This window comes from Pungitius pungitius, chromosome 1, assembly GCF_949316345.1.
Source record: "Pungitius pungitius chromosome 1, fPunPun2.1, whole genome shotgun sequence".
NCBI classification, from domain to species: domain Eukaryota; kingdom Metazoa; phylum Chordata; class Actinopteri; order Perciformes; family Gasterosteidae; genus Pungitius; species Pungitius pungitius.
The window spans coordinates 358121-370537 of NC_084900.1; the positions used below are offsets into that span (position 1 = coordinate 358121).

The 12417-nt window shown below is 45.8% G+C and overlaps 2 protein-coding genes across 4 annotated transcripts; one reads left to right on the forward strand and one right to left on the reverse strand.

Annotated features, from left to right (window-relative positions):
- Window positions 1–46: 46 nt before the first annotated feature.
- Window positions 47–2814, reverse strand: ift46 (intraflagellar transport 46 homolog (Chlamydomonas)). 3 transcript variants are annotated; one of them, XM_037477800.2, is made up of 5 exons: window positions 2739–2814; window positions 1651–1931; window positions 867–960; window positions 577–708; window positions 47–499 (listed from the first exon to the last, which is right to left on the reverse strand). In XM_037477800.2, the coding sequence occupies exons 1-5, from the start codon at window positions 2802–2804 to the stop codon at window positions 146–148; spliced, it is 927 nt and encodes a 308-aa protein (XP_037333697.1). In that variant the 5' UTR covers window positions 2805–2814; the 3' UTR covers window positions 47–145. The 3 variants fall into 3 exon arrangements, with proteins under 3 accessions (XP_037333697.1, XP_037333696.1, XP_062421407.1); XM_037477799.2 differs by lacking the exon at window positions 2739–2814 and adding an exon at window positions 2130–2647; XM_062565423.1 differs by lacking the exon at window positions 2739–2814 and adding an exon at window positions 2107–2647.
- Window positions 2804–6820, forward strand: slc25a11 (solute carrier family 25 member 11). Its single transcript, XM_037477801.2, has 9 exons — window positions 2804–3024; window positions 3558–3710; window positions 4941–5058; window positions 5145–5233; window positions 5328–5418; window positions 5551–5641; window positions 5712–5811; window positions 6188–6239; window positions 6323–6820. The coding sequence occupies exons 1-9, from the start codon at window positions 2960–2962 to the stop codon at window positions 6476–6478; spliced, it is 915 nt and encodes a 304-aa protein (XP_037333698.2). The 5' UTR covers window positions 2804–2959; the 3' UTR covers window positions 6479–6820.
- The last annotated feature ends 5597 nt before the right edge of the window (window positions 6821–12417 follow it).

Genomic DNA, 12417 nt, shown 5'->3' on the forward strand with positions numbered 1-12417 from the left:
AAAACAGTTTAATTATATTCACAGTTTTAATATGAATTCATAGAAAACAAAAAAATAACGATTTAATAATAATATATAAAAGAAAAGTATGTATAGATATAGAAAAGCATATAAGTGTATATATCTTATATTCACACACACACGTCTACTCTCTACATGTGAAGTGCTGGGAGTCCCTGAACTCCAGGTAGAGGCTGAACAGGAGGTGCAGAGACTGGACCCGGCTCCCGTACACGGGGATGTCCAGCATGGCGCACACGGCCTCGGCGTACTCCGCCGTGCTGCACTGGAGCCGCGCCGGCGGCAGCTGCAGGCGTCCCAGCAGCTCCTCGACCTCCGAGGGCCACTCCTGCATCAGGCTGTCGATGTCCGGCATCCAGCGCACGTACTGCACGCTGGCCGGGGGCTTGCAGCGGTGCAGGGCGCTGATGCTGTTCACCCAGCTGTCCAGCGCACGGGGGTTAGTCTGAGGGCTCGGGACGCTCGTCACCTTCTTCAGCTGGAGCACAGCGAGAGAGGGGGGTGAAACGGGAGGGGACAGAGAGAGAGACAGGTACAGACAGACAGGTTGTGTACCTCGGCGGCTCCGTGCTGCTTGCTCTCCTCTGACATCCACAGTGACATCACCGTTGGGTCGGACTGCTTCACGCTGGGCTCGTCCAGAATCAGGAGACCCAGACCGTCCGCTTTCCCGTCCGGCCGCGGCACCTGAACGCCACACGTGTCCCAGCGGGACCGAGGTTACGCAGACAGATCAAACATCATTCACCAACAGACACGTCTTTTCTTCAACTGGCTCCTGTTTGGTGCAACATCAACATTTCTTGTTGACCTGCTGGTGAAGTGATGTCACTTCCAGTTTGTACCTTGAGGAAGGCGTCGATGTCGCCCACGGCCGGGATGAAGTCCGGGATGAAGGGCTTCAGGCTGTGATCCAGCTCCACGGTCTGAGGGCTGTAGCTGAGGGGACGCGTCATACAGCTGTTACTGATGCATCCAGGCACGTGCACAGGTAGACTCCTAGTGGTGCTCACGCACCTGCCCTTTGGCCCTGCATGAGAAACGTGCTCCTTCTGCTGGAGACACACAATCTCTCCTTCATAAAATAAAAGAAAAATGACTCCCTCCGTCATCAATTCCCCACAAATGTGTTTCATATTTGACGGGGTATTTATTTGAGTTCTTGTGGGAATTTCAACCCGACATGCTCCTCGGCGCTCACAAGCCCCGCCCCTTCCTCCTCCTCCTCCTCTTCCTCTTCCACTTGGGCCAGAGGCTGCAGCATCAGACAAACGGGTAATGAGGGAGTTTGGTGATAAATTAAACACAACATTAGCACCGCTGAAATTACGTGTGTTTAAATTCCAGCTCAACTGGTCACGAGATCTGTGATTTAAAGCCTAAAGATGTTTACTGACAGACGGAGCATTTAAAGGCAGTTTTACTGTTCTACAAATGAATGTCGGCGTGCCCCTTTGTCTTGGTTTGAGCACCTGCCCCCCAACATATCTGTGCACGTGCCTGGATGCATCATGGGTAGGATGGTAACAGGCCCTTTTCATTTCAACTTCTACAAAGTGGACGCCTTCCTGACGTTGGGAAAACAGACTGACGAAGATGTTGATGCTGATGAAGAGGAAGATGACTCACCGTGTGATGTACTGGAACAGCTCTTTGATCTCGGTGCTGACTGGCAGGTTGGCGTAGTCCGCCGGGTCGTAGACCCCCTCAGGAGCCTCACCAGGTTCTTCGTCATCGTCAGAGTCCTCTTCATCAGAGTCATCCTCCTCTTCCTCCTCCTCCTCCTCCTCCTCATTTGGACTGGCAGGCTGCCGTCCCGGCGGCTCGTTTGCTCTCTGAGACGCACCTTCCTCGTCAATCTCGTCACCGTTGGTCGACATCAGGCCACGCCCCCTCCTCCTGGCCTGGGTCTGTAAAACGAAAATCGTCTTCATCATCCCTGAAAATAAGCGGTTTCTTATACCGTCTATAACCGGTTCTGGGGTTGTCTTAATTGTTATAACCGGATCTCGTTAGGCGTCAATAACGGGTTATTGTTACTTGTTATAACCGGTTCTAGTTACCGTCTATAACCGGTCTCGTTACCTGTTATGACCGGATCTTGTTACCTGAGTCGGGCTCGGTACCTCCTCCGGGTCGAGGACCTCCAGGCTCTCGTCGTACGGTTGGTTCTTCAGCAGACGGGAGTCTCTCCCCCGGTCAGCTCGCTCCATAAGAAGCTAACGGACTACACTGTTATGACGTGGTTCCTGTTGTTACAGACACGTTCGTCCACCGGTTTAATTTAGTAACGGCAAGCCCGTTTACCGACTAGCATTAGCCACCTAGCATAAAAGACTAACAACAAACCGGAGGACCGGAAGATGTAACGGCCCGAGGACACAAACACACCGAATAAAAGCACGGATGAAGAAAGCTGTTGGTTTGGGTTATAAATGTCTTCTCCTAACCACCCGAGGTCACTTTGTTTATCTCCCTCGTTCAGCTAGCTACAGAGAGCTGTATCCTGGCAACGGACAGCGCTATGCATCATGGGACTCATTAAACAAGGCAACGACGTCATCAACTGTTGACAGTAATAACCCGCAAGATATATGTTAATAAAGGGAAATACTAGTCGTGAATATGTATTACTCCTAGAATATATATATTAATAACTGTACACATCACAATAAATATATTCAATCTTTGCGTTACAAATTTGTGTTAAGATTTACGAGTAATTGCTGCGAGGCATCAGGCGGCACAAGAGTCGCGGCAGCTCGTGCACATCCGTCTCGCATCCTGATTGGTCCGCTGCTTGTCTCCGAGCCTCCCCGCTGCAGAGAGTCACCTTGCTCCGGCTGCTGCTGCTGCTGACACGGCTAGAGCTCAAGAGGTCCCATCCGGCTCAGAGGCACACTGACAAGGCTCCGGTAATCTCCCCGGCTACTCGAACATGGCGGAGGCTAAGCCGAAGACCTCTCCGAAGGCCATCAAGTTCCTGTTCGGGGGCTTGGCCGGGTAGGTAGCGCTGCTAGCTCACATGCTAATGAGCTAATGTCAGTTAGCAGTCAGAGAAGCTAACAACATGCTAACTGGAGAGCTAACAGGGCTTTTCTGGTGTCACGTCAAACTCTGTACCCCTGTAGATTCGTTCCTCCTCATATGACCGTCACCGGTTATCCAGTGACCTACAGTTAGTTCAACGACCATGACGTTAACTATGATGTCATATCTTCTAGCTTAGTAAAGGTTGTTAAAATACAATTGGAAAAAGTTTTGGATACATGTACCTCTGAGCTGTAGTTGAAAGTACTACATGTACCTTTGACGTGTTGTACAGTACAAAGTACAGCTTTTATCAGATGTTGGACTGTTTGTGGGGACACGACGGAGAAGCTTATTTGTGTCCTTTAAATGTCAACGACCATTGACCTTTTTATAGTGTGAAGGACAGCTGATCCTATTTATAAACATGAGGAGCCACAGCATGCAGAGATGTACCTGTCGCCCCGCTGTCTCTACCCGTCTGTCTCTACCTGTCTGTGGTGCAGGATGGGGGCTACAGTCTTCGTCCAGCCTCTGGACCTGGTGAAGAACCGGATGCAGCTGAGCGGCCAGGGAACGACGGCTCGGGAATACAAGACCAGCTTCCACGCCTTGTTCTCCATCCTGAGGAACGAGGGGGTGGGGGGCATCTACACCGGGTACTACCTTCATGCACTACCTTCATGTACTACCTTCATGTACTACCTTCATGCACTACCTTCATGTACTACCTTCATGCACTACCTTCATGTACTACCCCATAACTACCTTCATGCACTACCTTCATGTACTACCTTCATGTACTACCTTCATGCACTACCTTCATGCACTACCTTCATGTACTACCTTCATGCACTACCCCATAACTACCTTCATGCACTACCTTCATGCACTACCCCATAACTACCTTCATGCACTACCTTCATGCACTACCTTCATGCACTACCCCATAACTACCTTCATGCACTACCTTCATGTACTACCTTCATGTACTACCTTCATGCACTACCCCATAACTACCTTCATGCACTACCTTCATGCACTACCTTCATGCACTACCTTCATGTACTACCTTCATGCACTACCCCATAACTACCTTCATGCACTACCTTCATGTACTACCTTCATGTACTACCTTCATGCACTACCCCATAACTACCTTCATGTACTACCTTCATGTACTACCTTCATGTACTACCTTCATGCACTACCCCATAACTACCTTCATGTACTACCTTCATGTACTACCTTCATGTACTACCTTCATGCACTACCTTCATGTACTACCTTCATGCACTACCTTCATGTACTACCTTCATGCACTACCTTCATGCACTACCCCATAACTACCTTCATGCACTACCTTCATGTACTACCTTCATGTACTACCTTCATGCACTACCCCATAACTACCTTCATGCACTACCCCATAACTACCTTCATGCACTACCTTCATGTACTACCTTCATGCACTACCTTCATGCACTACCCCATAACTACCTTCATGCACTACCTTCATGTACTACCTTCATGCACTACCTTCATGCACTACCCCATAACTACCTTCATGCACTACCTTCATGTACTACCTTCATGCACTACCTTCATGCACTACCTTCATGCACTACCCCATAACTACCTTCATGCACTACCTTCATGTACTACCTTCATGCACTACCTTCATGCACTACCTTCATGCACTACCTTCATGCACTACCTTCATGCACTACCTTCATGCACTACCCCATAACTACCTTCATGCACTACCTTCATGTACTACCTTCATGCACTACCTTCATGTACTTCCTCATTCACTTTTTATGTTTAGTTTTATTTATTCATTACTTCATGAAGTTATTGATAATAACCTCCCGTCTGTCCTCCGTCAGGCTTTCAGCAGGTTTACTACGTCAGGCGACCTACACCACCACCCGCCTGGGGATCTACACCATCTTGTTTGAGAAGATGACTGGCGCTGATGGACGGCCCCCCAACTTCCTCTTCAAGGTACCGGAGCGATGAGTTTTCAGGGCGGAGCTTCCAGACGCCACTTCCTCTGCTTTCACTCCGACTGACTCAGGCTCCGCCCACAGGCTCTGATCGGGATGACGGCCGGAGCCATCGGAGCGTTTGTGGGGACACCAGCAGAGGTCGCTCTGATCAGGATGACTGCAGACGGACGGTGAGACAGAATGAGACACGCATATTTGGGGTTTGATCACATGACGACACAAACCCTGCACATAACAATCTCTCTGTCTGTCCCCTGTCTCCAGTCTCCCTGCAGACCAGAGGAGAGGTTACAGTAATGTTTTTAACGCTCTGGCTAGGATCACCAGAGAAGAAGGGGTCACCACAATGTGGAGGGTGAGCTCCCACAAAGCTGATCAATACTCAATAACGGATGATCGTCAATACGAGCAAAGCGTGTGTTGATATAGTCCTGTAGGGTTAGGGTTGTGTTATTAAGTCTACCTTTAGTAATGTGTGTGTGTGTAGGGTTGTATTCCCACCATGGCTCGGGCTGTGGTGGTAAACGCGGCTCAGCTGGCCTCGTACTCTCAAACCAAGCAGGCTCTGCTGGACTCAGGTACAAATACACAATAAACACAGTAAATGTACCCATAATAAACTCATTAAGTAATTTGTACTCTTTTCAGGATATTTTGGAGACGATATTCTGTGTCACTTCTGTGCCAGTATGATCAGTGGTCTTGTTACCACAGCAGCATCGATGCCTGTGGACATCGTAAAGACCAGGTGAGACCTCAGACTAAAGACCAGGTGAGACCTCAGACTAAAGACCAGGTGAGACCTCAGACTAAAGACCAGGTGAGACCTCAGACTAAAGACCAGGTGAGACCTCAGACTAAAGACCAGGTGAGACCTCAGACTAAAGACCAGGTGAGACTAAAGACCAGGTGAGACTAAAGACCAGGTGAGACCTTAGACTAAAGACCAGGTGAGACCTTAGACTAAAGACCAGGTGAGACCTCAGACTAAAGACCAGGTGAGACCTCGGACTAAAGACCAGGTGAGACTTCAGACTGAAGACCAGGTGAGACTGAAGACCAGGTGATACTTCAGACTGAAGACCAGGTGACACCTCAGACTTACCTTCTGTGTTTGCCCTTAGGATCCAGAACATGAAGATGATTGACGGGAAACCTGAGTATAAAAACGGAATGGTGAGTCTTACTACATTCACACTCAACATCTCAGGGACAGAAAATGGGCTTTATTTTGAAAAGACTTGTTTCCTGCCCATCAGGAGGTGTTGATGCGGGTGGTGCGAAACGAGGGGTTCTTCTCCCTGTGGAAAGGCTTCACTCCGTACTACGCTCGCCTCGGTCCCCACACCGTGCTCACCTTCATCTTCCTGGAGCAGATGAACCGCTTCTATAAGACCCGAGTCCTGGACGGCTAACGCACACAGACACACACAGAGATACACACAAAGGACTGCAGTACAAACTGTGTCCTGCTTCTGACCTCTGACCTCAGACTCTTAAAGAAGAGACACACACACACACACATCCCCATACTGTGTTTGTGGGGACCCTCATCCACAGTGTGTTACCTTTCCACTACGATTGTCCCCCACAAAGATGTACAACTACACACACAAACACACAGAGTTCTTTTGTAAAGGAAAGAAGGTCGATTCACACATTATTCCCGATGTCATATAATTAATGTCTTCATGGGATTGGTGGGTAACCATGTTTACGGCCAGACATAAATGGACGAATAAACAGTGTGACCCTCACTTTTGATTTGGTTGCTTTGTGAAACATTTAATTATTTCTATTATTAAAGTATTTCTGCTCCTGAATTGATACATTGTTACTTAAAATCTAGAACTATTGATTTTAAATGCCTTAAATATAACCCATGCCTCAATTGTTATTTTGGAAAAGTAGTTGTAATTATAAAATATTAGGATTATCCTTTCTGCTATAAACTCATGAAACTCTCAACTTAAAATAATAAAACATCTTTTTCATGTGAGGTTTTTAAACATTACATGACACTTTTCTTTAATGGACAAAAGGTTATTAACTAAATAATCCTTTTGAGTTGGAAATAAACATTTTAAGAAACTGCTTTCAACCAGACGCTTCCAGGTGCATTGTGGGAAATCTCATTCTATTTGAGGTTTAAGAGAACTATAGAAACAAACCCTTTTCCACTTTGAGTCCCAACAAGCTGCTGGTTGGTTTTGAAGAAGTCGAACAGGAAGCAGAGGTCAGTGACAGGAAGTAGGAGAGGTCTGTGTACTAAACACTTTATCGTCAATGCAATGTGTGAATGTCCTTATGAAACCTGTGTGTGTTTGAGATACTTTGCCTTATAAGGACACACACTTCACATTCGTTGAAGCTGCAGTGAGGAGACCACTTCCTCTTCCATCGCTCGCCTCCGCTACTTTCGACTCAGAGCGAGAGATTCGGCTCTTCCGCTCTTACTTTTCTCAGTATCTACGCACAAGGCCAGGAGATGTTTAGCCTAGCACAAAAGCACAAAGACTGAAAGGAGAGGGAAGATGTTAGCCTAGCTTAGCACAAAGACTGGAAGCAGAGGGGAACTGGTAGCCTAGCACAAAAGCACAAAGACTGAAAGGAGAGGGAAACTGTTAGCCTAGCTTAGCACAAAGACTGAAAGCAGAGTGAAACTACTATTGTTAACACTACTAGTGCTACTGTTAATACTACTAGTACTACAGTTAATATTACTACTGTTAACGCTACTAGTACTACTGTTTGCACATGCTAAAGCTGGTATAATATTATAATGCTAATACATGCATTTTATTTGTAACACACTTCATAGAAAATATTCTGTTCATCACAGCTAGTATTTAGTTTATACTGTAGTATATTGTTTGTGGATGTGTTAGCAGTACAATTACACACTTTAACAGTGTGTTTGTACTGTGAAGTTGTTGATAATAAAGATTGTAAATTCAGTGAAAGGACATTTATTAAAGTACTACTCACAGCTTTCCTTCTACATCAAACTAAGACAGTTTACTTGGAGGAGATGAAGAAGAAACTTTAGTTTACACTTTAGTAATAGAACTTCACAACATGAGTTCCTTGGTAAAATACCCAGATCGAGCTTCACAAACCATCCTTAACCTGTGTTCATCTCAGGAACATTAAGTATCAGTTCAGGAGGTCACTGACCTTCTGTCCACTCAAGAAAACAATTATTCAAGTTTTCCAACAGAAGTGCATGCTACCGCCAAGCTGGAGACACCAAGCTGAAACACGTCGCTGCTCTCAAAGTCCTCAGGCCTCAACTGGCCCAGGTATTCCAGGTGTGTGTGTGTGTGTGTCTTACTGAGGTATGCAGCATGTATGTGCAGAACAGAGAAACGGGAGTCATCCTCAGACCAGGACTAGCATCGCATGGTTAGCATGCAGACTTCCTCAGTGCCTTGAAAAACTTAATGTTCGAAGCTTTTACATTAACTCCTCCATGTTCAAGCATCATGTAATGGAGTGTCACATGTGTAGAGTGAGACATGTAACGGAGTGTCACATGTGTAGAGTGAGACATGTTACGGAGTGTCACATGTGTAGAGTGAGACATGTTACGGAGTGTCACATGTGTAGAGTGAGACATGTTACGGAGTGTCACATGCATACAGGTTTAATGAAGTGAGACATGTTACGGAGTGTCACATGTGTAGAGTGAGACATAATACGGAGTGTCACATGTGTAGAGTGAGACATGTAACGGAGTGTCACATGTGTAGAGTGAGACATGTTACGGAGTGTCACATGTGTAGAGTGAGACATGTTACGGAGTGTCACGTGTGTAGAGTGAGACATGTAACGGAGTTTCACATGTGTAGAGTGAGACATGTTACGGAGTGTCACATGCATACAAGTTCAATGAAGTGAGACACGTTACGGAGTGTCACATGTGGAGAGTGAGACATGCTACGGAGTGTCACATTCATACAGGTTTAATGAAGTGAGACATGTTACGGAGTGTCACATGCGTAGAGTGAGACATGTTACGGAGTGTTACATGCATACAGGTTTAATGAAGTGAGACATGTTACGGAGTGTCACATGCGTAGAGTGAGACATGTTACGGAGTGTTACATGTGTAGAGTGAGACATCTTACGGAGTGTCACATGCATACAAGTTCAATGAAGTGAGATATGTTACGGAGTGTCACATGCGTAGAGTGAGACATGTTACGGAGTGTTACATGCATACAGGTTTAATGAAGTGAGACATGTTACGGAGTGTCACATGCGTAGAGTGAGACAGGTTACGGAGTGTTACATGTGTAGAGTGAGACATGTTACGGAGTGTCACATGCATACAGGTTTAATGAAGTGAGACATGTTACGGAGTGTCACATGCGTAGAGTGAGACATGTTACGGAGTGTTACATGCATACAGGTTTAATGAAGTGAGACATGTTACGGAGTGTCACATGCGTAGAGTGAGACATGTTACGGAGTGTTACATGTGTAGAGTGAGACATGTTACGGAGTGTCACATGCATACAGGTTTAATGAAGTGAGACATGTTACGGAGTGTCACATGCGTAGAGTGAGACATGTTACGGAGTGTTACATGCATACAGGTTTAATGAAGTGAGACATGTTACGGAGTGTCACATGCGTAGAGTGAGACATGTTACGGAGTGTTACATGTGTAGAGTGAGACATGTTACGGAGTGTCACATGCATACAGGTTTAATGAAGTGAGACATTTAATGATGTGATAAAATGTGAAGTAAAGACTTTCGTCTGAAGCCTCCGACGTCGGTTGACGGCACTCACTTCCTTGTGCTTCACTTCCTCGATCAGACGGACAGGCGGGTGTGACTGAAGCAGGAAGCGGCCTGCAGGCGGGGAGCGGCCCCTCCCTCCAGCACTATAAAAGACAACTGCTCTTCCTTGTCTCTGCATTTCACTCCTCTCCTCCTCCATACCTGAGACCAGCGCCAAACAGGTGAGCTCCTCCACGTCCTCCTGAGACGGACTCAGGCGCTGTCAGTCACTGCGAGCTCCCGCCTCACTGATCTGTGTGTATGTGTGTGTGTGTGTGGGTGTGTGGGGGGGGGGGTCATTCATCAGGATGTCGTGGGACGCATACCGCAACCAGCTGATGGCCGTGGAATCGGTCACAGAAGCCGGCATCTTCGGGCTGGACGGCAGCACATGGACCTCCACAGAGGGGCTGAAGGGCGTGACGGTAAACACACACACACACACACACAAGTCTGGTTGGGTTCTCCTATCAGACGTCCATCCAGCATCACCTCGTCCCGTCATTGGGGGGAGATTCCTATTTTTCATTTAAAAAGTTGTAACATCAAGAAATTAGATTTTATGCTGAAAGGGTTTTTTTGTGTGTCTTGACATTTTTCTGTTTTTATAATTTTTTGTAGCTGACAAGGTGTGTTCGTAATTGCACTTTTATTTTGAAATTTCCTAGTTTTCTTTAACAACACAATTTGTGTGTTTTTGGGCCGGCGAGTTTGAGACGAGGTCTTTTTGAAAAGTCGGATTCTAACGGATTCGTTCGTCGGCTTCTGATCGACGACAAGCTAACGGACGTTTTTTTTTCTTGCGTCACGCTTTGTTTTTTGGGGCTTTAGGCGGAGAGTTTAAATCCTTATAAGGACATGATGTCAGAAAAAGAGCGGCAGAGACAGGAAGTGGAGACGCTCACTTCTTGTTTCTGTATCACACACTAACTCACACGTGCATGCACACAAGCTTTGCACACACACACACACACACACGCACACACACACTCACACACACACACGCACACACACCTAGAATGCATACATTAAGTAACTGCAGCAGAGCATCTCCGCCCTCACCTCAGTGCGTGTGTGTGTGTGTGTGTGAGTGTGTGTGTGTGTGTGTGTGAGTGTGTGTGTGTGAGTGTGTGTGTGAGTGTGAGTGTGTGTGTGTGAGTGTGTGTGTGAGTGTGAGTGTGCAGCGTGTCTTGAGTCGTCCTCACATTCCTTCTTCAACTTTGTTCTATTTTGTTGAAACCTGCTGATCAATCAATAGTATTATCAGCTCAATGTAGTATAAGTATACAAGTTCATCAGCTTATTGTAGTAAACAAGTATTATCAGCTCAATTAAGTATAAGTAGACATGTATTATCAGCTCAATGTAAAAAAGTACACAAGTATTATCAGCTCAATGTAGTACAAGTATACAGGTTTATCAGCTCATTGTAGTACAAGTACACAAGTATTATCAACTCAATGTAGTACAAGTATACAACTATTATCAGCTCAATTTAGTATAAGTACACAAGTATTATCAGCTCAGTGTAGTATAAGTACACAAGTATTATCAACTCAATGTAGTACAAGTATACAAGTTTATCAACTCATTGTAGTATAAGTACACAAGTATTATCAACTCAATGTAGTACAAGTATACAAGTTTATCAGCTCATTGTAGTACAAGTACACAAGTATTGTCAGCTGAATGTTTTATGTTCTATTATTGATTCACTATCAATGAATGAATGAACGATTGGTTAATGGATGTTATCGATGACTCATCGAGGTAGGTCAACTCCTACTGTAATTTTTTATGGGTATTAATATTGACCCATTGATTGGTGACTCTTCAGTCAGCTGATTTTAGCAGGTGACAATGATGTTTCTCTGCAGCGACTCATCACACAATGGAACCAGTTTAACCAGTTTGCTCAGTGGTAACAGTGGATGAAGCCAGAGGCTCCGCTCTTTAACACGTGCTGCCCTCAGGCTCAGACTCGTTACCCGATAACAATATAACGTTATTATGCTCACATACGGTGGTGGTGATGCTTTTCAGCATGCTAACTCTGTTCACTCTATCAGCATCGTTAGAACTGTTAGCCCTATTAGCACTGTTAGCTCTGTTAGCCTTATCAGCATCGTTAGAACTGTTAGCCTTATCGGCACCGTTAGCTCTGTTAGCCTTATCGGCACTGTTAGCTCTGTTAGCCTTATCAGCACCATTAGAACTGTTAGCCCTATTAGCACTGTTAGCTCTGTTAGCCTTATCAGCACCGTTAGAACTGTTAGCCCTATTAGCACTGTTAGCTTTATCAGCATCGTTAGAACTGTTAGCCCTATTAGCACTGTTAGCTCTGTTAGCCTTATCAGCATCGTTAGAACTGTTAGCCCTATTAGCACTGTTAGCTCTGTTAGCCTTATCAGCATCGTTAGAACTGTTAGCCCTATTAGCACTGTTAGTCTTATCAGCACCGTTAGAACTGTTAGCCCTATTAGCACTGTTAGCTCTGTTAGCCTTATCAGCACCGTTAGAACTGTTAGCCCTATTAGCACTGTTAGCTTTATCAGCATCGTTAG